Source organism: Scyliorhinus torazame, chromosome 9, assembly GCF_047496885.1.
Source record: "Scyliorhinus torazame isolate Kashiwa2021f chromosome 9, sScyTor2.1, whole genome shotgun sequence".
In the NCBI taxonomy this organism is placed as follows: Eukaryota; Metazoa; Chordata; class Chondrichthyes; order Carcharhiniformes; family Scyliorhinidae; genus Scyliorhinus; species Scyliorhinus torazame.
The window spans coordinates 34,596,496-34,622,285 of record NC_092715.1 but is presented as its reverse complement, the minus strand read 5'-3'; the positions used below and the strand labels follow the sequence as shown (position 1 = coordinate 34,622,285).

The 25,790-nt window shown below is 43.6% G+C and overlaps 1 protein-coding gene across 8 annotated transcripts in view; it reads right to left on the bottom strand.

Moving 5' to 3' along the window:
- The window catches only part of cep44 (centrosomal protein 44), a 114,592-nt gene that overhangs the window by 49,534 nt on the left and 39,268 nt on the right, over nt 1-25,790 (bottom strand). For all 8 annotated transcript variants that reach the window (XM_072515765.1, XM_072515771.1, XM_072515769.1 and 5 more), the window contains 2 exons: nt 16,305-16,451; nt 14,663-14,770 (listed from right to left, as the gene is read on the bottom strand). In XM_072515765.1, coding sequence (XP_072371866.1) covers nt 14,663-14,770; nt 16,305-16,451 — 255 coding nt within the window. The remainder of the gene's footprint in view (nt 1-14,662; nt 14,771-16,304; nt 16,452-25,790) is intronic.

The window sequence follows — 25,790 nt, the reverse complement described above, 5'->3', positions numbered from 1 at the left end:
TTACTCTGAAAATCCCCTAGTCGCCACATTCCGGCGCCTGTTCGGGGACATAGAGGGAGAAGTCAGAATGTCCAAATTACCTAACAGCATGTCTTTTGGGATTTGTGAGAGGAAACCGGAGCACCCGGAGGAAACCCACACAGACACTAGGAGAACGTGCAGACTCCACACAGACAGTGACCCAAGCCGGGAATCGAATCTGGGACCCTGGCGCTGTGAAGCAATAGTGCTACCCACTATGCTACCTTGCACTTGTTTTTTGTTCACGTTAACATTCCCGCATAAAGGCAAAAATGTAATATACATGACCAATTCTTCGTGGAGGAACATTTTACGAGGAACATTTTTTAAACATATGCATTTTTTGTTGTCAGAGTTGTGATTGGCAAAATTATGGAGCAACGTTGGGTGCAGTTAATTATTTAATTTTGGTACTGAATTATGATTTCAAGCGGTGATGCAATTACCTGCCACAACTCTACTTTGCCTGAAGGCTATACTTGGTTATAATTCCCCATGTGCAACACAACAGGAGGTTAACCATAGAACATAACAGCACAGTACAGGTCCTTCAGCCCTCGATGTTGTGCCGACCTGTGAAACCACTTTAAAGCCTATCTACATACACTATTCCGTTATCATCCATATGTCCATCCAATGACCATTTGAATGCCCTTAGTGTTGGTGAGTCCACTACTGTTGCAGGCAGGTCATTCCACACCCATACTACTCGCTGAGTAAAGAACCTACCTCTGACATCTGTCCTATATCTATCTCCCCTCAATTTAAAGCTATGTCCCCCTCGTGCTAGACATCACCATCCGAGGAAAAAGGCTCTCACTGTCCACCCTATCCAATCCTCTGATCATCTTGTATGCCTCAATTAAGTCACCTCTTAACCTTCTTCTCTCTAACGAAAACAGCCTCAAGTCCCTCAGCCTTTCCTCAGAAGATCTTCCCTCCATACCAGGCAACATTCTGGTAAATCTCCTCTGCACCCTTTCCAATGCTTCCACATCCTTCCTATAATGCGGCGACCAGAACTGCACACAATACTCCAAATGCGGCCGTACCAGAGTTTTGTACAGCTGCAACATGACCTCATGGATCTGAAACTCAATCGCTCTACCAATAAAAGCTAACACACCGTATGCCTTCTTAACAACCCTCTCAACCTGGGTGGCAACTTTCAGGGATCTATGTACATGGACACAGAGATCTCTCTGCTCATCCACACTGCCAAGAATCTTACCATTAGCCCAGTACTCTACTTCCTGTTATTCCTTCCAAAATGAATCACCTCACACTTTTCTGCATTAAACTCCATTTGCCACCTCTCAGCCCAGCGCTGCAGCTTATCTATGTCCCTCTGTAACTTGTAACATCCTTCCGCACTGTCCACAACTCCACCGACTTTAGTGTCATCTGCAAATTTACTCACCCATCCTTCTATGCCCTCCTCCAGGCCCTTTATAAAAATGACAAACAGCAGTGGCCCCAAAACAGATCCTTGTGGTACACCACTAGTAATTGGACTCCAGTCTGAACATTTCCCATCAACCACCACCCTTTGTCTTCTTCCAGCTAGCCAATTTCTGATCCAAACCGCTAAATCACCCTGAATCCCATGCCTCCGTATTTTCTGCAGTAGCCTACCATGGGGAACCTCATCAAACGCTTTACTGAAATCCATATACACATCAACTGCTTTACTCTCATCCACCTATTTGGTCACCTTCTCAAAGAACTCAATAAGGTTTGTGAGGCACGACCTACCCTTCACAAAACCGTGTTGACTATGTCTAATCAAATTATTCCTTTCCAGATGATTATACATCCTATCTCTTGTAAACCTTTCCAAGATTTTGCCCACAACAGAAGTAAGGCCCACTGGTCTATAGTTACCGGGGTTGTCTCTACTCCCCTTGTTGAACAAGGGGACAACATTTGCTATCCTCCAGTCTTCTGGCACTATTCCTGTAGACAAAGATGACTTAAAGATCAAAGCCAAAGGCTCAGCAATCTACTCAAAGAACAAGAACAAAGAAATGTACAGCACAGGAACAGGCCCTTCGGCCCTCCAAGCTCGTGCCGACCATACTGCCCGACTAAACTACAATCTTCTACACTTCCTGGGTCCGTATCCTTCTATTCCCATCCTATTCATATATTTGTCAAGATGCCCCTTAAATGTCCCTATCGTCCCTGCTTCCACTACCTCCTCCGGTAGTGAGTTCCAGGCACCCACTACCCTCTGCGTAAAAAACTTGCCTCGTACATCTACTCTAAACCTTGCCCCTCTCACCTTAAACCTATGCCCCCTAGTAATTGACCCCTCTACCCTGGGGAAAAGCCTCTGACTATCCACTCTGTCTATGCCCCTCATAATTTTGTATACCTCTATCAGGTCGCCCCTCAACCTCCTTCGTTCCAGTGAGAACAAACCGAGTTTATTCAATCGCTCCTCATAGCTTATGCCCTCCATACCAGGCAACATTCTGGTAAATCTCTTCTGCACCCTCTCTAAAGCCTCCACATCCTTCTGGTAGTGTGGCGACCAGAATTGAACACTATACTCCAAGTGTGGCCTAACTAAGGTTCTATACAGCTGCAACATGACTTGCCAATTCTTATACTCAATGCCCCGGCCAATGAAGGCAAGCATGCCGTATGCCTTCTTGACTACCTTCTCCACCTGTGTTGCCCCTTTCAATGACCTGTGGACCTGTACTCCTAGATCTCTTTGACTTTCAATACTCTTGAGGGTTCTACCATTCACTGTATATTCCCTACCTGCATTAGCCCTTCCAAAATGCATTACCTCACATTTGTCCGGATTAAACTCCATCTGCCATCTCTCCGCCCAAGTCTCCAGACAATCTAAATCCTGCTGTATCCTCTGACAGTCCTCATCGCTATCCGCAATTCCACCAACCTTTGTGTCGTCTGCAAACTTACTAATCAGACCAGTTACATTTTCCTCCAAATCATTTATATATACTACAAACAGCAAAGGTCCCAACACTGATCCCTGTGGAACACCACTGGTCACAGCCCTCCAATTAGAAAAGCATCCCTCCATTGCTACCCTCTGCCTTCTATGGCCTAGCCAGTTCTGTATCCACCTTGCCAGTTCACCCCTGATCCCGTGTGACTTCACCTTTTGTACTAGTCTACCATGAGGGACCTTGTCAAAGGCCTTACTGAAGTCCATATAGACAACATCTACTGCCCTACCTGCATCAATCATCTTAGTGACCTCCTCGAAAAACTCTATCAAGTTAGTGAGACACGACCTCCCCTTCACAAAACCGTGCTGCCTCTCACTAATACGTCCATTTGCTTCCAAATGGGAGTAGATCCTGTCTCGAAGAATTCTCTCCAGTAATTTCCCTACCACTGAAGTAAGGCTCACCGGCCTGTAGTTCCCGGGATTATCCTTGCTACCCTTCTTAAACAGAGGAACAACATTGGCTATTCTCCAGTCCTCCGGGACATCCCCTGAAGTCAGCGAGGATCCAAAGATTTCTGCCAAGGCCTCAGCAATTTCCTCTCCAGCCTCCTTCAGTATTCTGGGGTAGATCCCATCAGGCCCTGGGGACTTATCTACCTTAATATTTTTTAAGACACCCAACACCTCGTCTTTTTGGATCACAATGTGACCCAGGCTATCTACACCCCCTTCTCCAGACTCAACATCTACCAATTCCTTCTCTTTGGTGAATACTGATGCAAAGTATTCATTTAGTACCTCGCCCATTTCCTCTGGCTCCACACATAGATTCCCTTGCCTATCCTTCAGTGGGCCAACCCTTTCCCTGGCTACCCTCTTGCTTTTTATGTACGTTTAAAAAGCCTTGGGATTTTCCTTAACCCTATTTGCCAATGACTTTTCATGACCCCTTCTAGCCCTCCTGACTCCTTGCTTAAGTTCCTTCCTACTTTCCTTATATGCCACACAGGCTTCGTCTGTTCCCAGCCTTTTAGCCCTGACAAATGCCTCCTTTTTCTTTTTGACGAGGCCTACAATATCACTCGTCATCCAAGGTTCCCGAAAATTGCCGTATTTATCTTTCTTCCTCACAGGAACATGCCTGTCCTGTATTCCTTTCAACTGACACTTGAAAGCCTCCCACATGTCAGATGTTGATTTGCCCTCAAACATCCGCCCCCAATCTATGTTCTTCAGTTCCCGCCTAATATTGTTATAATTAGCCTTCCCCCAATTTAGCACATTCATCCTCGGACCACTCTTATCCTTGTCCACCAGTACTTTAAAACTTACGGAATTGTGGTCACTGTTACCGAAATGCTCCCCTACTGAAACATCTACCACCTGGCCGGGCTCATTCCCCAATACCAGGTCCAGTACCGCCCCTTCCCTAGTTGGACTGTTTACATATTGTTTTAAGAAGCCCTCCTGGGTGCTCCTTACAAACTCCGCCCCGTCTAAGCCCCTGGCACTAAGTGAGTCCCAGTCAATATTGGGGAAGTTGAAGTCTCCCATCACCACAACCCTGTTGTTTTTACTCTTTTCCAAAATCTGTCTACCTATCTGCTCCTCTATCTCCCGCTGGCTGTTGGGAGGCCTGTAGTATACCCCCAACATTGTGACTGCACCCTTCTTATTCCTGATCTCTACCCATATAGCCTCACTGCCCTCTGAGGTGTCCTCTCGCAGTATAGCTGTGATATTCTCCCGAACAAGTAGCGCAACTCCGCCTCCCCTTTTACATCCCCTCTATCCCGCCTGAAACATCTAAATCCTGGAACGTTTAGCTGCCAATCCTGCCCTTCCCTCAACCAGGTCTCTGTAATGGCAACAACATCATAGTTCCAAGTAGTAATCCAAGCTCTAAGTTCATCTGCCTTACCCGTAATGCTCCTTGCATTAAAACATATGCACTTCAGGCCACCAGACCCGCTGTGTTCAGCAACTTCTCCCCGTCTGCTCTGCCTCAGAGCCACACTGTCCCTATTCCCTAGTTCTCCCTCAACGCTCTCACCTTCTGACCTATTGCTCCCGCGCCCACCCCCCTGCCATACTAGTTTAAACCCTCCTGTGTGACACTAGCAAACCTCGCGGCCAGGATATTTATGCCTCTCCGGTTTAGATGCAACCCGTCCATCTTATACAGGTCACACCTGCCCCGGAAGAGCTCCTAGTGGTCCAGATAACGGAAACCCTCCCTCCTACACCAGCTGTTTAGCCACGTGTTTGTCTGCTCTATCTTCCTATTTCTAGCCTCACTGGCACGTGGCACAGGGAGTAATCCCGAGATCACAACCCTCGAGGTCCTGTCTTTTAACTTTCTGCCTAGCTCCCTGAACTCCTGCTGCAGGACCTCATGCCCCTTCCTGCCTATGTCGTTAGTACCAATATGTACAACGACCTCTGCCTGTTTGCCCTTCCCCTTCAGGATTCCCTCTACCCGTTCGGAGACATCCTGGACCCTGGCACCAGGGAGGCAACATACCATCCTGGAGTCTCTTTCACGTCCACAGAAGCGCCTATCTGTGCCCCTGACTATAGAGTCCCCTATTACTATTACTCTTCTGCACTTTGACCCTCCCTTCTGAACATCAGAGCCAGCCGTGGTGCCACTGCTCTGGCTGCTGCTGTTTTCCCCTGATAGGCTATCCCCCCCGACAGTATCCAAAGGGGTATATCTGTTCGAGAGGGGGACAACCACAGGGGATTCCTGCACTGACTGCCTGCCCTTTCTGGTGGTCACCCATTTCTCTGCCTGCACCTTGGGTGTGACCACATTTACATAACTGCGATCTATGACGCTTTCCGCCACCTGCATGCTCCTAAGTGCATCCAATTGCTGCTCCAACCGAACCATGCGGTCTGTGAGGAGCTGCAGTTGGGTGCACTTTCTGCAGATGAAGCCATCCGGGACGCTGGAAGCCTCCCGGACCTGCCACATCTCACAGTCAGAGCACAGCACCCCTCTAATTGACATTGCGTCAATTAATTAAAATTAAATTTAAATACTTTTTTTAAAAATTGCAAAGTTGCTGTCAACTATCTGTTTCCTAGCACTAGATTTCTAATAGAAATGCGATAGCTAACTATAATACTCTCCGATCTCTGGCTTAGATATCCTCTAAATTATAATTAAGTTATTATGTTTAATTAGTTCCCAAATACTCAATTTTTTTTTTTAAATTTAGGTTAGAATCCCAACCAGCCACTCAGGTCACAGCTTTTCTGTGATGTCACTTCAGTTTCCCCCCCGACACACACAATTTGAAAAAAGGTATAAAAGTAAAAATCACTTACTTACCTTCTTACCTTCTGAGTGTCTGAGATGTTCTCAGGTTCTCTCGCTGACAGAGACTGCTCCTCCACCTCCGATCCTTGACCTGCACAATGCTAATAATATAATAATATAATATGGCACTTACCTTACACCAATGGGTCTTATGGGAGCTTCCCAAAGAATCCTAGGATAAATCCCATCCGGCCCAGGGGACTTATCTATTTTCACACTTTCCAGAATTGCTAACACCTCCTCCTTATGAACCTCAAGCCCTTCTAGTCTAGTAGCCTGAATCTCAGTATTCTCCTCAACAGCATTGTATTTTTCCTGTGTGAATACTGACGAAAAATATTCATTTAGCACCTCTCCTATCTCCTCGGACTCCAAGCACAACTTCCCACTACTGTCCTTGACTGCCCCTACTCTTACCCTAGTCATCCGTTTATTCCTGACATATCTATAGAAAGCTTTAGAGTTATCCTTGATCCTACCTGCCAAAGACTTCTCATGTCCCCCTCCTGGCTCTTCTTAGCTCTCTCTTTAGGTCCTTCCTAGCTAACTTGTAACTCTCGAGCGCCTTAACTGAACCTTCATATCTCATCTTTACATAAGCCTCCTTCTTCCTCTTGACAAGTGTTTCGACTGCTTTAGTAAACCACGGTTCCCTTGCTCGACCACTTCCTCCCTGCCTGACAGGTACATACTTATCAAGGACACGCAGTCGCTGTTCCTTGAACAAGCTCCACATTTCCATTGTGCCCATCCCCTACAGTTTTCCTCTCCACCCGATGCATCCTAAGTCTTGCCTCATCGCATCATAATTGCCTTTCCCCCAGATATAACTCTTGCCCAGCGGTATATACCTATCCCTTTCCATCACTAAAGTAAACGTAATCGAATTGTGGTCACTATCACCAAAGTGCTCACCGACTTCCAAATCTAACACCTGTCCTGGTTCATTACCCAGTACCAAATCCAATATGGCCTCGCCTCTCGTTGGCCTATCTACATACTATGTCAGGAAACCCTCCTGCACACATTGGACAAAAACAGACCCATCTAAAGTACTCGAACTATAGCGTTTCCAGTCAATATTTGGAAAGTTAAAGTCCCCCATAACAACTACCCTGTTGTTTTCGCTCCTATCCAGAATCATCTTTGCAATCCTTTCCTCTACATCTCTGGAACTTTTCAGAGGCCTATAGAAAACCCCTAACAGGGTGACCTCTCCTTTCCTGTTTCTAACCTCAGCCCATACTACCTCAATTGACGAGTCCTCATCAAACGTCCTTTCTGCCACCGTAATACTGTCCTTGACTAACAATGCCACCCCTCCCCCTCTTTTACCACCTTCCCTGCGCTTACTGAAATATCTAAACCCCGGCAACAACCATTCCTGTCCCTGCTCTCTCCACGTCTCCGAAATGGCCACATCGAAGTCCCAGGTATCACCCCATGCCGCAAGTTCACCCACCTTATTCCGGACGCTCCTGGCATTGAAGAAGACACACTTTAAACCATCTTCCTGCCTGCTGGTACACTCCTGCAACTTTGAAACCTTACTCATGACCTCACTACTCTCAACCTCCTGTACACTGGAGCTACAATTCAGGTTCCCAAGCCCCTGCTGAACTAGTTTAAACCCTCCCGAAGAGCATTAGCAAATTTCCCCCCCCAGGATATTGGTACCCCTCTGGTCCAGGTGTAGACCATCCCGTTTGTAGAGGTCCCACCGACCCTAGAATGAGCCCCAATTATCCAGAAATTTTAAACTCTCCCTCCTGCACCATCCCTGTAGCCACGTGTTCAACTCCTCTCTCTCCCTATTCCTCGTCTCGCTATCACGTGGCACGGGTAACAACCCAGAGATAATAACTCTGTTTGTCCTAGATCTAAGTTTCCACCCTAGCTCCCTGAATTCCTGCCTTAAATCCCTATCCCTTTTCCTGCCTATGTCGTTGGTATCTATGTGGACCACGACTTGGGGCTGCTCCCCCTCCCCCTTAAGGATCCCGAAAACACGATCTGAGACATCACGCACCCTGGCACCTGGGAGCCAACACACCAACCGCGAGTCTCTCTCGTTCCCACAGAATCTCCTATCTATCCATCTAACTAGGAGTCTCCAATGACTAATGCTCTACTCCTCTCCCCCCTTCGCTTCTGAGCAACAGGGACAGACTTTGTGCCAGAGACCTGTACCCCATAGTTTACCCCTGGTAAGTCGCCCCCCCCCCCCCCAACAGTATTCTAAGCGGTATACTTGTTACTAAGGGGAACGACCACAGGGGATCCCTGTACTGACTGCTTCCTCACAGCCCCTCTCACCGTCACCCATCGATCTTGATTCTTCGGAGTAACTACATCCCTGAAGCTTCTATCTATGATGTGGAGGTGCCGGCGTTGGACTGGGGTGAGCACAGTAAGAAGTCTTACGACACCAGGTTAAAGTCCAACAGGTTTGTTTCGATATCACTAGCTTTCGGAGCGCTGCTCCTTCCTCAGGTGAATGAAGAGGTATGTTCCAGAAACATATATACAGACGAATTCAAAGATGCCAGACAATGCTTGGAATGCGAGCATTAGCAGGTGATTAAATCTTTACAGATCCAGAGATGGGGTAACCCAGGTTAAAGAGGTGTGAATTGTGTCAAGCCAGGACAGTTGGTAGGATTTCACAGGCCAGATGGTGGGGAATGAATGTAATACGACATGAATCCCAGGTCCCGGTTGAGGCTGTACTCATGTGTGCGGAACTTGGCTATAGGTTTCTGCTCGGCGATTCTGCGTTGTCAGGCGTCCTGAAGGCCGCCTTGGAGAACGCTTACCCGGAGATCAGAGGCTGAATACCCTTGACTGCTTAAGTGTTCCCCGACTGGAAGGGAACATTGCTGCCTGGTGATTGTCGCACGATGTCCGTTCATTCGTTGTCGCAGTGCCTGCATGGTCTCGCCAATGTACCACACTTCGGGACATCTTTTCCTGCAGCGTATGAGGTAGACAACGTCGGCCAAGTCACACGAGTATGTACCGCGTACCTGGTGGGTGGTGTTCTCACGTGTAATGGTGGTATCCATGTCGATGATCTGGCACATCTTGCAGAAATTGCCATGGCAGGGTTGTGTGGTGTCGTGGTCACTGTTCTGAAGGCTGGGTAGTTTGCTGCAAACAATGGTTTGTTTGAGGTTGCGCGGTTGTTTGAAGGCAAGTAGTGGGGGTGTGGGGATGACCTTGGCAAGATGTTCATCTTCATCGATGACGTGTTGAAGGCTGTGAAGAAGATGTCGCAGTTCCTCCGCTCCGGGAAAGTGCTGGACGACGAAGGGTATTCTGTCGGTTGTGTCCCATGTTTTTCTTCTGAGGAGGTCAGTGCGGTTTTTTGCTGTGGCGCGTTCGAACTGTCGATCGATGAGTCGTCACTTGAACAGCGAGGGTCTCGTGCTGAGGTACACCTTCAAGTTAGGGTGAGCACACGGACGTATGTAAATTTCCCCGGCAACAGCCAATCAGCAGCTCCTCTCCACTGCCCCCTGCTGGATGCTTGTCTTCACTTGAACAGCTAGGGTCTCTTGCTGAGGTACACCTTCAAGTTAGGGTGAGCACACGGACGTATGCAAATTTCCCTGACAACAGCCAATCAGCAGCTCCTCTCCACTGCCCTCTGCTGGATGCTTGTCTTCACTTGAACAGCTAGGGTCTCTTGCTGAGGTACACCTTCAAGTTAGGGTGAGCACACGGACGTATGCAAATTTCCCCGGCAACAGCCCATCAGCAGCTCCGCTCGACTGCCCTTTGCTGGATGTATCGTATATTTAGTGTAGCTCAGCTAATATCAGTTCGACATGATTTCTGACACAACAAGCAGGCCAACAGAGCCTGCTACAGTTGAAAATACTTTGGCTGCCCCCAGTCGATTGTGTAGAAATAGAGAGTGCTTCTTTAATTTCATAATGTCTACCCTTATCATACCCACGATAAATGTGTTCTGTACAAAAAGGGAAAATTGATAAACGGGACCAACAGGGAAATGAGGAGAACTGGAATGAAAGGATAGTGGAGGCAAATTCAACAGTAACTTGCAAAAAGGAAGTGGGTATATACTTTAAAAGGAAAAATGTGCAGCGCTATGGGGCACAGCAGGAGTGGGATTCATTCGGTAGCTCTTGCAATGAGTCGGCAAACCATGATGGGGCTGAATCACTCCGTATGCTTCACCCGATATTTACATTGTGCATTTATCGTATGTCCTATGTTTCTCATGAATGGAGCGATCTGCCTGGACTGTATGCAGATCAATACTTTTCACTGTACCTCGGTATACGTGACAATAAATCAAAATCAAATAGTCTCATTTTGAGCTGTGGGATTCCATGTTTTAAATATAATGAAGCAAATTTACATGAGTAATGTTACAGGGGATCTAAAAAATACACTCATATATGTGTGTATAAATAAATAAACAAATCAGGATGTTTACCCACATTTCCTGTTCGTCATATTGGCAGCATGCATTGCAAAGTAAAACAGCAACAAATGAAACTGAACAGATCAGGGTTGTAGGAATCAAAAGCAAGATGAGCCAGAAATCAACAGTAAAACATTTTTAAGGAATGTAAACAGCATCCGTGGAAAAAGAAACAGCTTTGACGTTTTAGGTCGATGTCAAATGTTACAGATGTTCAGGTTTTAACCAAGTACGGGGGGGGGAAAGAAAAAAGAGAAGAGAATGGGTAGAAGGTTGGAGGGATGAAAAAAGGATGATGGCGCAAGGCAAAGTGGAGAAGTAATTGGACTTTTAAAGAAACAAAAGACGAGTTTAGCAGTGACGTAAATAGGAAAAGCAAAATCATTATACCGGCTGCCTGAAAAAAATGGGAGCAGTGGTAATGATCTGAAATTGTCAATGAGGAGTGTGAAAGGCTGTAAAGTTGACTAAGCTATTTCTCTAGCTTCACTGGAGGAAATAGAAGAATGAGGACAGAGGTCAGAGGAGAGTGAGGTGAAACTTAAAATCACAAATGAGGAGTCATGTATGGGGGATAATTCAAGAATGGACTATGATATTATAAATTTTTAACATTGTATATATTTTAAAATGCATGATTAGACCTGGAGAACATAACAATAGAAATGATACAGTGAACCAACCAAACTCACTCAAAATTCTCAAAAGTAAGATTTGTAACATTAAAACATTACATATTTCCTTATGGTGATCAAACTATTCCATAAGATTTTTGCCAAACATCTTAATCAATAACTTGTGCTGAGGCCTCAAAACTGCTCAAAAGCCTTGTCTCGCAATTTTCTCCAGAGCTATCACTGTTTGCTGAACAGAGGAAACAGAATGATCAGAATGTTTCTCAGTGCAAGTGACTCTCTGCCATTTGCAAGCCATAACAATATTTCTGAGTTTTTGTTTTCCAAATGATTTGAAAGCTAACTAGAAGACAAATTTGGTAAATTTTTGTAGCATAGGATCCACATCAAAAATATATTCTTCTGACTTTTTAATATTCTGGAGCAAGTCTAGCTAAAACGGAGGCAGGCATTGCCTGCACTTTGAGGCTTATACTTGAAATTCTAAACATTTATTGTTTATATAAATATTTAGTTATATAGCCATGCTAGCTACTTCATCCCTTTCATGCATTGCCATCTTCAGAATATTATCACATGCCGAGATCTTTAACTTTTCAGTGTTTCCAAACCTCAACACCCCACCTCCTCCTATATTGGCAGAACCCAGGATCTCCCCAGTAACAACAATTTACAAAGTGCCCTTAACATAGTGTTACACGGGAGTTTTATCAAGCAAAATTAGAAAGAAAGCCACTAGAGAGGTTAAGGGCTTGTTTAAAAGAGGACACTTCAAAGGTTTGTCCTAAAGGAGGAGAGAGGTGGAGAGGCAGAGAGATTTGGTGGGCAATGGAAAGCACTGATGAGCTAGATGCCAAGAGTTATGCAGAGATTTGGCAGACTGTAGGAGACTACATAGGGCGGGCCGAGGTCATGGACGGATTTGACACATGGACGAGAACTTAAATTTTATTGTCTGACCTGCCAGTGTGAATCAGCAAGTATATAAGTGATGGGTGAACAGGATTTGGCATGCATTAGTAGAATTTTGGATGAGCTCAAGTTTACGGGGTGTGAATTTGGAAGACTGGCCATCATAGAATCATGGCATTTACAGTGCAGAAGGGGGCCATTCGGCCCATCGAGTCCGCACTAGCCCTTGGAAAGAGCACCCCACCCAAACCCACACCTCCACTCCATCCCTGTAACCCCACCTAATCTTTTTTGGGACGCTAAGGGCAATTTATCATGGGCAATCCACCTAACCTGCACATCTTTGGACTGTGGGAGGAAATCGGAGCACCTGGAGGAAGCCCACACAGACACAGGGAGAACGTGTAGACTCCACACAGACAGTGACCCAAGCGGGAATCGAACCTGGGACCCTGGACCTGTGAAGCAACTGTGCTAACCACTGTGCTACCATGCTGCCCCATGGTAAGAGATCATTGGAAAATAAAATTCTGGCAGTAACAAATGCGTGCATGAGGGTTTCAGGAGCCAATGGGTTAAAGCAGGAGTAGAGAAAAGTAATATTATGGAGGCGGAAGCTTACAGTCTTGGTGGTGGACAGGGTATTATGATGGACGGTCAGCTCAAAACCAAAAATTAGTCTTCCAAAATCTCCCCTCTCCACACTATACTGCTGTACCACTATACTATACTCCCTCCATCGCTGGTATCCGATATCCTCAACATATCATCTTCCACAGTGCTGCCAAAGCACAAAGTCTGATGTAACCTCTAACACCATTGGAGATCCACTAATAATAAGAGAAAAATGGAGATGTAAACATGGATAATCCTCCAGGTGTTCAGTTTACATTGATGTAATCACAAGATTCTGCATTTCAAATGCCATGTGTACTCAGTACACAGATAAGGAAAAGTTGCTAGCAACTGTGTAACATAAATTGAAGTGTGCCAAAAAAATTTTTTGAACCAATCAAAATAAAAATTATAATGCAATACAATACATAGTACTTCTTAAAAGCTATGAATTAAGTTGGCAATAAATTATCTTAAATCTCTCAAAATCGCAATTTTCTTCAAACTGACAGTTTGTGTTTCAGATTGGAACTTCAAACCTTGGTCAAAGGCTTAAATATTCGGTCACAGATGCATGGCTCGTGGGCCAATTTTTCATGCATGCAATACCATAGGAGAATTATTTGTGTACTTTAATAATTGTTTTTAAATGTAAAATAAAACAGCGATTAATAAAATTATTGGACGTGTCAAACTTCATTAGCGAGAAGGCAAGATGAATTCCGATGAAGACTCAAATCATAAAGGAGGAGGGCAGTACAGTGGCACAGGGATTTGCACTGCTGCCTCACATCGCCAGGCACCCGGGTTCGATTCCCGCCTTGGGTGACTGTGCGTGGAGTTTGCACGTTCTCCCAGTATCTGTGTGGGTCCTCCGGGTGCTCTGGTTTCCTTCCACAGTCCAAAGATGTGCAGGATTGATCATGCTAAATTGACCTTTAAGTGTCCAAAGATGTGCAAATTAGGTTATGGGGATAGGGTGGGGGCCTAGGTAGAGTGCTTTTTCTGGGCTGAATGGCCTCCTTCTGCACTGGAGGATTCAATGGATTCTATATTAGTGCATAGGCTGAGACCAGGAATTTGACAATACAAGCATGCCACCACATCAACCGCATGGTACTGTCATATAGGAAGGATTAATATAGGGAGGATTCAATAAGACATGCAGTATTTTCACCTGTCCATTAAAGTGAGATATCAATGCAATTATCTACAATGAAGTAATGGACAGTAACATTTTAGCTACAGTTGCAGTATTGCATGCAGTTTTGAGACATATTGTAGAGGAAGATATAAAAGTTACAATCGCTGTAAATTCTATGATACAGCACAAATTCACCAAATTGTTCCTAGCAAAAAGGGATTAGTTACCAAGAGACATTAAAAAAGTTAGAGATCCATAGACAGATCATGAAGTTTTCTAATGAGATAAATAATGGTAGCTTTAATTCTCCTGGTTAGTAAGACAATAATGAGAGCTGATAAACTTAAGATAACAAAAATAATTAAAGGGTAAGCGTTAAATAATTTGTTTCCACAGTGGCTGATAAGGATGTGAAATTCTGTGCCACAAAGTAATGTTGAAGCAATCCATAAACTGTTTTAAGGGAACTGTTTTAAGTTGAAGCTAGAAAAGTTACAAGGACCAAGTAAATCAGTAAACATGGATAAAGTTGTTCATGTGATGAAAAGCACAAGATGAGTTTGCTGGGCCAGATGTCTTGTTTCGATGCTGCTCTAAGTAATTTACAGTTGAAAATACTTACTGTTACATTCGGTTCGGATGGCAAGGTATCAGGAATTAGTGATTCACATTTAAATCGTGGTTGAATTTTCACAGGACAACTTGAATTCTTATATGGTTGAGTCTTGATCTAAAATGAACACAATAAGAAAACAGTAATGTTTTCTGATGGTTAGCATCTTAATAGATAATTACTGCTTCACTTCTCATGCAACTATATAAATGCACATACTATAAATATTTTAACAGGATTGTTAATATTATAAAGTTGATAACAATTTAAAGATAAAAACCAAAGTACTTATTAAATAAAGTTGATTTAATGCAGTCTTCATCCCATCATGACCACCACCAAATATTGAGGGGAAAAAAACAGCACATTTAAAAATATATATTTGTTCATGGGATGTGAGCGTCGCTATCCAGGCATTTGCCGCGTATCCTCAATTGTCCTTTCGGAGCTGGTGGAATGTCGCCTTCTTGAACCATTAGTCCATGTGCTGTAGGAATATTCACAGTTCTGTCAGGGAGAGTTTCAGCACAAGGAAAATTGTTCATTATATGTTATACTGGAGATTTTATTTCTCAATCCAGCACAATATGGTTGCATTTTAAAAACTGCCAAGTAACAATTGGAAGGGAAGAGTTCAAACCATTTAGTTCAAACTATCAATAGATGCAACAAAGCTTCACCATTTCTATCTGCAAAGCTAACCCAGACACATGACAGTCTTCTTTGTTAAAGGAAGTATGCAGTATTTACACTGGCTCCTCCTGGACAAAAAAAGGAAACAAAAATAAATTATCTAATACAAAATATTGAGATATCACCCTCAATTTTTTAAACTCTACTGCCTGGCAGAAATAAAGTAAGGGGAGAGGGATAAAGTTCAAATGGAGTGGGTGAAATAACCCCTCCTTTCCCATTCCAATTGAACAGACTGTGCTCTAAATTGCAGGCGAGAGGCTCACCTGCCCTAAGGCAGGTCCTAAAGGGTCCTCTTTAAATTTGCAGATCGGGTTTGGATTACATCATCAAAAACCAATCTACTAGTTTAACTAGAAGCCTGACTATGGGGGGCGGACTTCCTCACCAGGCTAAACATGCTGGGAATAAGATTAATTTAACCATTTTGTTTTAAATGTCCTTTTTTGTCTCTGAGGAGCCAGAATAAATCCTGCATACCTCACAGAGATTGTGCTGTCAGCCACTGCAACATCAGTTGTTAAGTAAATGACATACTGCCACACCAAGACAAAATTAATTGCAAAGCTTGAAACTTTAATCTGTTTGATGCAACAGATGGAAATAAACATTTTACCACATCCCTTAAGTTCATTAAGTTCCACTTCCTGAAAACATATGGGAAATTTACTTAAAATATGACTTTTTTCCTTGAAAGTTCAGCTGGTTAAAATAGCGATCAGCTGAGCCATTCAAACCAGGACAGTCTCAGGCTTGATCCCCAGTCTGTGCTGAGTTAGACAATATCAGCTCGGGTGGTGATGAAAACGCTGCTACCGATTTCAGTGCCTATTGATTAAGGAGAGGAGAAAAAAACATCCAGGGAATTTGCTCCTCACTGCAAAACACAGAGGTTTAATTGGCATACATGATTGCTTTCTGAAAATTCTTTACTTTTAAATTCTTGCTAGCCAAGTACCTTGTTGAGGCTGCTCAGTTCCTTGTGCCTTTTCGTTACAATGTTTATTATATCACAGGAAAGCTGCATCTTTCGTTCCGCAAAACCATAGTGTAGAAACTGCTCCTTTAACAGTAATGGTTTGTACTGGAACTGGTCGCGTAGTAACTATAAAAATGAATAGTAACAAGAGATGGTAAAGTACACTTTAAAGTGAATTTATTATCCTGTTTGGCTTAAAAAGTGTGCTCAAGTTAGAATTTCAGGCCTTCATTCAGATATATTCCTGCATACTGAAAAAACAAATTTTAAATCTCAGTAATTTAAACTTGTTATTTAAGTATTTTTCAAAGAATTCACTAAGGCATGAAAATGCATATTCAAATATAACAGACTGTAATCTAAAAGTACAATGCTCATGACTCCTGATTGCACATTCATTGCTGTTGGCAAATATTTTCTATCACTAAATTTTCTGTTTTACAAATATGCAGACAGGACATACACTGCACAGACTACTTTTTAAAAAGCAATGATGTTTCCAAAAAAAAATGTTCGCTGTCAAAATGTTTTGTCAGAATCATTTCCTCCAAAAAAAAAAATGATTCTGGCAAAAACACATCAGTTTGTGGGCACATTTAATTGTTTTGTTCTGCAAACATTTAGATATATTTTGTAAAATAAATCTAAAATATCGGACACAGAAAAAGTTATTATTTTTTTTAAATTGGAAAACATTTTGCAATTTTATCTTTGTATCGACTGTTGAATCTGCTACAGTGGCATGGCATCAACATTTTGTTTTTAATTAGGCACACTCAAAAACAACGAACCCTTGCAATAAATTTGAGCTATATGCAAACCACATTAGATTTAATTAAGGAAGTGAACCTTGAATGAAGAATAATGAATGCAAATGGACATCTTTGAACGGAGTCTGCAATTGAAAAAAATTGTCCTTCTTGATTTAAATATTGGAGAAATAGGATTCAGTACCAGCTCAGTGGTAGATGCTTTGAACCACCATTTAAAACTTAAGATTCATAGCTTCAATTAGAGTTGCAGAAAATTCAAAAAGTTAGAACTCAATGGAAATTTCATGCTCATATCACCACTGAGCCTGTCCATCACAATTTATTAAGGATGATTTCGACATGGACATAGAGCAAATTTAATATTTGTTGATTTATAGTAAATTTAGAATCATAGAAAAACTATGAAGCAGAAAGGTAGCAAATACAGCGCAATGCACACGAGGGGAAAAAGCAAAGAATTAAAGTACGCCTTAAATGATTTTTTTAAAAATGGAGTAAAGGAGTATATAATGTTAGGGGATGTAGATGCACAGAATTTTAATAACAGGACTGCAATTGGAATAAAACGGATTCCTCAACCATTGGAATTTTTATTTTACTGTTCACGCACTTTAAACCTTTCAGAATTTTAAAAAGTTCAATTAGATCCCATTGTAATCCTGTTAGTGTCAAATTACCCACAAAAACCAAAGGCGCCTAACGATCCATCCCCCGACTGCACTTGGACCACAAGACGGTGCTCCTTCTCCCAGCATACATGCAAAAACTTAAAGAGAATCTGGTTAAGAAGGTTTTGCAGTGCTGGTCGAAGGCAGAGTTCCTAAGTGATTGCTTGGAGTCAGTGGACTGGTCCATATTTAAGAACTCAGCGGCCAACCTTTCACGAGTATGCCACCACCTTCATAGACTTTATCAGTAAGTGTGTAGAAGACGGCGTGCCAAAGAAAGTAGTGCGTACGTTCCCCAACCGGAAACCATGGCTTAATCGGGAGATTGACTCCCTACTGAAGGCCAGGTCTGAGACGTTCAGGACAGGACCCTGACCTATACAGGAAACGCAGGTTCTGTGAAGAAATGCATAATGCAAGTTTGTACATAATGTTATGCACGGCCTCCGACCACTAGGTGGCAGTGTAAACCCATCACGTCACCATGTGATCTGGGAGTTGGTCATGTATGGGAGATAGACGTATTTGCAGTAGTTTCACAATAGTTGATTAGTGTTAGTTGTTTATTATTTTATTTATCCTAGTTATCTTACCACGCAGTTGTTCTACAATAAATTATTTTAAACTACATGTTCTGTAGTTCATCATTCACTTCGGCCAATCTCTGCAAATTCATCAGGGATGTCAAGGGACAATATCAGACCAAGCTAGAGTCACAGACTAACGTCACGGGCACTTGTCGGTTGCGGCAAGGCTTAAACAAGATAACAAGCTACAAAGCGAAGCCGTGTAGAATCACTGGCAGCAGTGCACCCCTGCCCGATGAAGTTAATGCATTTTATGATCGGTTCGAGGAGGAAGCCATCTAACCGTCACATCCATACCTACCGTCACAGCTTCCAGAGTCTGATTGGCTTCTTGAAAGTGAATCCTCGGAAAGCGATGGGTCCTGACGGGGTCCCTGGTTGTGCACCAGCTGGCGGATGTGTTCGTGGACATCTTAAACCTCTCCCTACTCCGTTCCGAGAAGGCGGCATGGTAGCACAGTGGTTAGCACTATTGCTTCACAGCGTCAGGATCCCAGGTTCGATTCCCGTCTTGGGTCACTGTCTGTGCTGAGTCTGTACGTTTTCCCTGGGAACATCATTTCCCTGATGCTCCGGTTTCCTCCCACAAGACGTGTTTGTTAGGTGAATTGGACATTCTGAATTCTCCCTCAGTGTACCCGAACAGGTGCCGGAATGTGGCGACTAAGGGATTTGCACAGTAACATCATTGCAGTGTTAATGTAAGCCTACTTGTGACAATAAAGATCATTAAAAAAAATATATAGGTGAGATGTGAGAGATTTGGAACTGAGATGAGGGGGAACTACTTCTCACAGAGAGTGGTCAATTTGTGGAAGTCGCTGTCTCATAGTGCGGTGGAATCGGAGTCATTAAATGTTTTCCAGAAATAGAGAGATATATTTTTGATTAAAAATACAGGTTAAAGGGATATGGGCAACAGGTGGGGATGTGGATTTGAGAGATCAGCCATGATCTGATTGAATGGCAGATCAGGCTCAAAGGGCTGAATTGCCTACTTCTGCTCCTAGTTCCTGTGTTGAATTTCTAGGTTTCTACAAGACAGGAATCCATTATCTAATTACAAAAGTTAAGCATACAGTATCTTGTCAGTTCCCAAGGTGACAAAAGATATCTTTAATATTTTTGAGGTTTATTGCATTATCTGGTGGAGCAGGCTTGTGGTTGTGTGCATCTGTGTGTAAAACTAAGTTAATTAAGCTGGGGACTGGTTGTCTACAAGGGTTATAACATCAAATAGGTGGAGGTGTGAAAGACTGCATTTGAAGTAATTAGGGCCATATTCAATTTTCTACAAAGCAAGCAAGCAGTAGGACAAAATTTGTATTTGGAGATAAGCGGTTGTTGTTTTCAGTTATTAAATTTCAAAGAGAAGGAAAAAAGACTTTAACAAATTGGATAAAGTCATAAATAAATAAGGCACGGTTATTAAATTCTATTTGCCCTGAAAATGGGGGCAATAGGGAGAATATGAAAGACTTTTATATTCTGGGAAAGTTAAGTTTCAGAGAGGGAGTAAGGACAATGGAATCAAGATGAAAGAGCAAAAAGAATGGTAAATGAGGGGAAAGGCAGAGAGGGAATTTCGTAGTTGAGGACATAATTGAAATGGAGGAGTGACTAAAATCAGGGATGTGCGTGAAGCCAGAATTGAAGGAATGTGGAAATGTTGGAGCGTTGTAAGGCTGAAGGAGATTATAGATATAGGGAAGGGAGAACCCATTGAGGAACCTGAGGAAGAGACCTTTAAAATGGAGGCATTCCAGGACTTCGAGCCTACGCGCACAGCAAGTACATGAGTAAAGGATGAATCACATTACTTTGAGTGTAAATAGTTGAACTGTTTCTAATATTCAGTTTAATTTTGCAGGTCAATGTATGATTTGCATTTTGTACCAACACATAAATGTCTAACCAATAGAGAGAGATGGTAAGATGATACAAGTTAAAGAACCTTGAGAGGAACCATTCTGTGTCAGTGACCCTTTACAATTGAAAGTTTAAAAGCACGTACTGGTGGCAGCACAATTTCATCATTTCATATTAAAGTAATGAATGACTCAAAGTTAAAAGCATACAGTATCTTACTAATGGAGCATGTTTTGACAAATTGGTCTGTATTATTCTGAAAAATGGTTTTGCCAGTAAGGGATAAATTGTAAATGTATTTAACTTAAACAAGAGCCTCAGACTTGGACACGCATGAGAGCATTCTGTTCTGAATACTTTGTGTCGGTATTCACAAGTGAGAGGGACAATGTGGGTATAGAAATCATAGAACCATAGAATTTACAGTGCAGAAGGAGGCCAATCATCCCATCGAGTCTGCACCGGCCCTTGGAAAAAGCACCCATACTTAAGCCCCACACCTCCACCCTATCCCCTTTATACCCGTAACCCAGTCTAACCTTTTTTGGACACCAAGGGCAGTTTAGAATGGCCAATCCACCTAACTTGCACATCTTTGGACTGTGGGAGGAAACCGGAGCACCCGGAAGAAACCCACACACACACGGGGAGAACGTGCACACTCCACACAGACTGACCCAAGCCGGGAATCGAATCTGAGACCCTGGAGCTGTGAAGCAACTGTGCTAACCACTACACTACCATGCTGCCCCTAAGGAGAAGGACTGTGATAAAATTAAAGTGATTAACACAGACAGAGAGGAGGTTGAGTGGTCTGGCAGGCTTACAAGTAGGTAAATCTCCAGGGATAGATAAAATGTATCCCAGGCTCTTAAGTGAGGCAAGGGAGGAAATAGCAGTAGTGCTGGCAATGATTTTAATCCCTCTCGAGCCACAGGAGAGGTGCCGGAGGACTGGAGGATAGTTATTATTCAAGAAAGTAGGGAGGGATAAACTGCAGGCCAGTGGTGGGGAAGCTATTAGAAGCAATTCTGAGAGACAGAATTAATCTGTATTTGGAGAAGGATTAATTAAGAACAATCAGCATGGTTTGTTAAGGGAGGTCATGTCTGACCAATTTGATTGAATTTTTCGAAGAGGTAACGAGGTGCATAGATGAGGGAAATGTGTTTGATGTAGTCTACTTGGGCTTCAGCAAGGCTTTTGATAAGGTCACACCTCAGGAGACTGAGAGTGAAGTGAAGAGCCCATAAGAGACCATGGGATCCAAGGGAATTTGACAAATTGGATACAGAATTGGCTGAGTGGCAGGAAGGAGAGTGTGATGGTCAAGGGGTATTTTTCTGACTGGAAATCTGTATCCAGTAGATCCCGCAGGAATCAGTGTCAGGGCCCTTTCTGTTTGTGGTTTATATAAATTATTTAGCCATGAATGTAGGAGGGTTGATCAGTAAATTTGCAATGATACGAAAATTGGTGGGGTAGTAAATAGTGAGGATAGCCTTAGATTACTATCCTAGTGAGGAGGATATAGACAGATAGTCAGATGGCTTAATCAGTGGCAAATGGAATTCAATCAAAGCGAATGGATGGTTGGCATTTATAGCTAAAGGGATATAATATAGAGGTAAGGATGTGTTGTTAAAACTGTAGGCACTGGTGAGACCACACCTGGAGTATTGAGCACAGTTTTTGTCCCCTTATTTGAGGAAAGATGTAGTGACATTGGAAGCAGTCCAGAGGAGGTTCATTAGGTTGATTCAAGAGATATGAGGTTTATCTTATGAAGAGAGACTGAACAGTTTAGGCCTATACTCTCTAGAGTTTAGAAGAATGAGAGGAGATCAAATTGAGGTATACAAGATGATAAAAGGTGTGGATAAAGTAGACGTGGAATGGATGGTTCCTCTTGTGAGACATGCCAGAACGAGAGGTCATAGTCTTAGGATAAGAGGTGGCAAAGAGTTGAGGAGAAACCGAGAGAGGCAAGGGAAGAAATTGCTGGGCCTTGAGAGAAATCTTTGTATCCTCACTGGCAGGGACGGTCCCAGAGGATTGGAGAATAGCCAATGTTGTTCCTTTGCTTAAGAAGGGTAGCAAGGATAATCCAGGTAATTACAAGACAGTGATCCTTATGTCAGGGAGAGGATTCTTTGAGACAGGATTTACTCCCACTTGGAAATAAGTGGACGTATTTGTGAGATGCAACATGGTTTTATGAAGGGGAGGTTGTGTCTCACTAACTTGACCGACCTTTTCAAAGAAGTGATGAAGATGATTGATGAGGCTAGGGCAGTGGATGTTGTCGGCATGGACTTCAGCAAGGTATTTGACAAGATCCCTCATGGCAGACTGGTACAGAAGGTGAAGTCGCACAGGATCAGAGGTGAGCTGGCAAGATGGATACACAACTAGCTCAGTCATAGAAGACAGAGGAAGGGTGTGTTTCTGAATAGAGGTTCTGTGACTAGTGGCTTTCCTCGGGGATCAGTGCTGGGACATTGTAATAATATATATAAATGCTTTGGAGGAAAATGTAACTGGTTTGATTAGTAAGTCTGCGAACGACACAAAGGTTGGTGGAATTGTGGGTAGCGATGAGGACCAGAGGATACAGCAAGATACATATCGATTGGGGACTTGGGCAGAGAGATGGCAGATGGAGTTTAATCCAGAAAAATGTGAGGTAATGCATTTTGGAAGGTTTAATACAGCTGGGAAATATACAGTAAATGGCAGAACCCTGAAAGAGCATTGATAGGCAGAGAGATCTGGGTGTACAGGCACACAGGTCACTGAAAGTGGCAACGCAGGTGGAGAAGGTAGTCAAGAAGGCATACGGCATTCTTGCCTTCATTGTCCGGGGCACAGAGTTTGGCCGCACTTGGAATATAGTGTTAAATTCTGGTCGCCACACTACCAGAAGGATGTGGAGGAATTGGAGAAAAGATTTACCAGGATGTTGCCTGGAGGGCATTAGCTATGAGGAGAGGTTGGAGAAACTTGGTTTGTTCTCACTGGGTCGGACGCTGAGGGGCGACCTGATAGAAGTCTACAAGATTATGAGGGGCATGGACAGAGTTGGAAGAGTCAATTACTGGGGGAGGATTGGCTTAAGGTGTGAGAGGCAAGGTTTAAAGGAGATGCACAAGGCAACATAGAAGTTGGTGGGAGTCTGGAACTTTCTGCCGGGGATGTAGTGGAAGCAGATACGATGGTGACTTTTAAGGGGTGTCTTGACAAATACATGAATATGATGGGAATAGAGGTATATGGTCCCCGGAAGGGTAGGGGTTTTTAGTTCAGATGGGCAGCATGGTCGGTGCAGGCTTGGAGAGCCTGTGCTGTAATTTTCTGTGTTCTTTGTACTTCTCACAAAGGGTTGTGAATCTGTGGAATTCGCTACCTCAGAGTGCGACGGATGCTGGGACAGTGAGTACATTTAAGGAAGAGTTAGACAGATTTTTAATTGGTAATGGGTTGAACAACGCAGAATCGCCGAGCAGAAACTTATAACCAAGTTCCGCACACATGAGTACGGACTCAACCGGGACCCTGGATTCGTGTCGCATTCCACTCACCCCCCCACCATTTGGCCTGGGCTTGCGAAATCCTACCAACTGTCCTATCTTGAGACAATTCACACCTCTTTAACCTGTGATTATCCCTCTCTCCAGTTGCTCCATCTGGACCTGGAAAGACTTAATTACCTACAAAGACTCGCATTCAAAGTATCGTCTTGCATCTTTGACTTTGTCTGTATAAATGTTTCTGGAACCCACGTCTTCATTCACCCGAGGAAGGAGCAGTGCTCTGAAAGCTAGTGATTCAAAACAAACCTGTTCGACTTTAACCTGGTTTTGTAAGACTTCTTACTGTAGAGATTTAGTTATGGAGAGATTGGATAGTCTGGGGTTGCTTTCCTTGGAGCAGACAAGACTGAGGGGGTAAATGTTAGAGACATATAAAATTATGAGGGGCATGGAGTAGACAGGAAGAAACATTTCTCCTTGGTGGAGGGGTCAATGAACAGGAGCATAGATTGAAGGTAAGGGGCAGGAGGTTTAGAGGGGAAACCTTTTCACTCAGAGGGTAGTGGGAGTTTGGAACTCACTGACTGAAAGGGCGGTGAAGGCAGAGACCCTCATATCATTTAAGAAGTATTTAGGTGTGCACTTGTGATGCCAAGGCATACAAGGCTATAGGCCAAATGCTTGAAAATGGGATTAAAATATTTTGGTGGTTATTTTTGACCAGCCTAGGCATGATGGGCCAAATAGCCTTTTATGTGCTGGAGACAGCTACGACTCGATGTTAAATCAAGATCGTATTCTTTTTCTTTGATTCATTAAAGATTTGAAGAAGGACCAAAGTCACATCTTGACCACCTCTACCAAAACAAATCAGCTGAACCGCATCTCACCACCGTTTGCGCAAACTGATTGTTTGTAAAATGGCTGCCATGTTTGCCTACAAAATAATCTTCATGGGAATAATTGAACTTTACAAAAGGGCTTTGCAAAGGTTCTCGGATACTAGTTCAGTGTTTTTAAAACTTTTCTTCCAGGGACCAACTTTTGCCAAGGCCGATCTTCTGGACCCACCCCAACCGACCTACATGGCCCATGCCACGTTCGCTTACCTTTAATGCGAAAGGGAAGCCTGCTTGGTCCTCATGATCTCACTTGAATCAAGTTCACAGGAGGAGAGGGCAATGTGCACATCAGGTGCAGACTTCAGCAAGGAGGAAAATCCAACCTCGCACATGGAGGTACTCGTGAAGGGCAATTGCAACAAAATGTTTGTTTTACTCAGTACTAGATACTCCTGGGAGACGCTATCCCAGAATTCTGACGGTCTCATTGGCCTTTGCTATGTTTTTAATGTGCTATCAGCACATTATGCTAATTGCCTCCCCTGATAATCTGCTGGAGAGAGCTCTTCAGGAGTCCAGGGCAGGACAGAGCAGTACCAGTGTAAGCTCTGTACAGAGCTACAGATAACACACATGGGCTTTGCATCCTTTTTTTTGATAAACAATTTTATTAAGACATTTTGGCATAATAAACAACAGCAATATAAAACAGTGTGCAAAAAACAATCATTATAGTGCAAGTCAACCAACCAGCTCCCCATCTACAAGGACCTGCCTAACTACACCCCTAATCTATGTTACCCTAAACCCCCCCCCCGACGATTAATTTTCCGTGAAGAAGTCGATAAATGGTTGCCACCTCTGGGCGAATCCTGACAGTGACCCTCTCAAAGCGAACTTAATTTACTCCAGACCGAGAAAGCTCGCCATATCCGATAGCCAGGCCTCCGACTTGGGAGGTTTTGAGTCCCTCCATGCCAACAGAATTTGTCGCCGGGCTACCAGGGAAGCAAAGGCCAAAATGTCAGCCTCTCTCTCCTCTGGACCCCCGGGTCCTCCGAAACCCCCAAAATAGCCACCTCTGGACTCATCACCACCCCTGTTTTCAGTACCCAGGACATAACATCCGTGAACCACTGCCAGTACCCCCTGAGTTTTGGGCATGCCAAAATTTGCTCATCCAGGCCACTGTC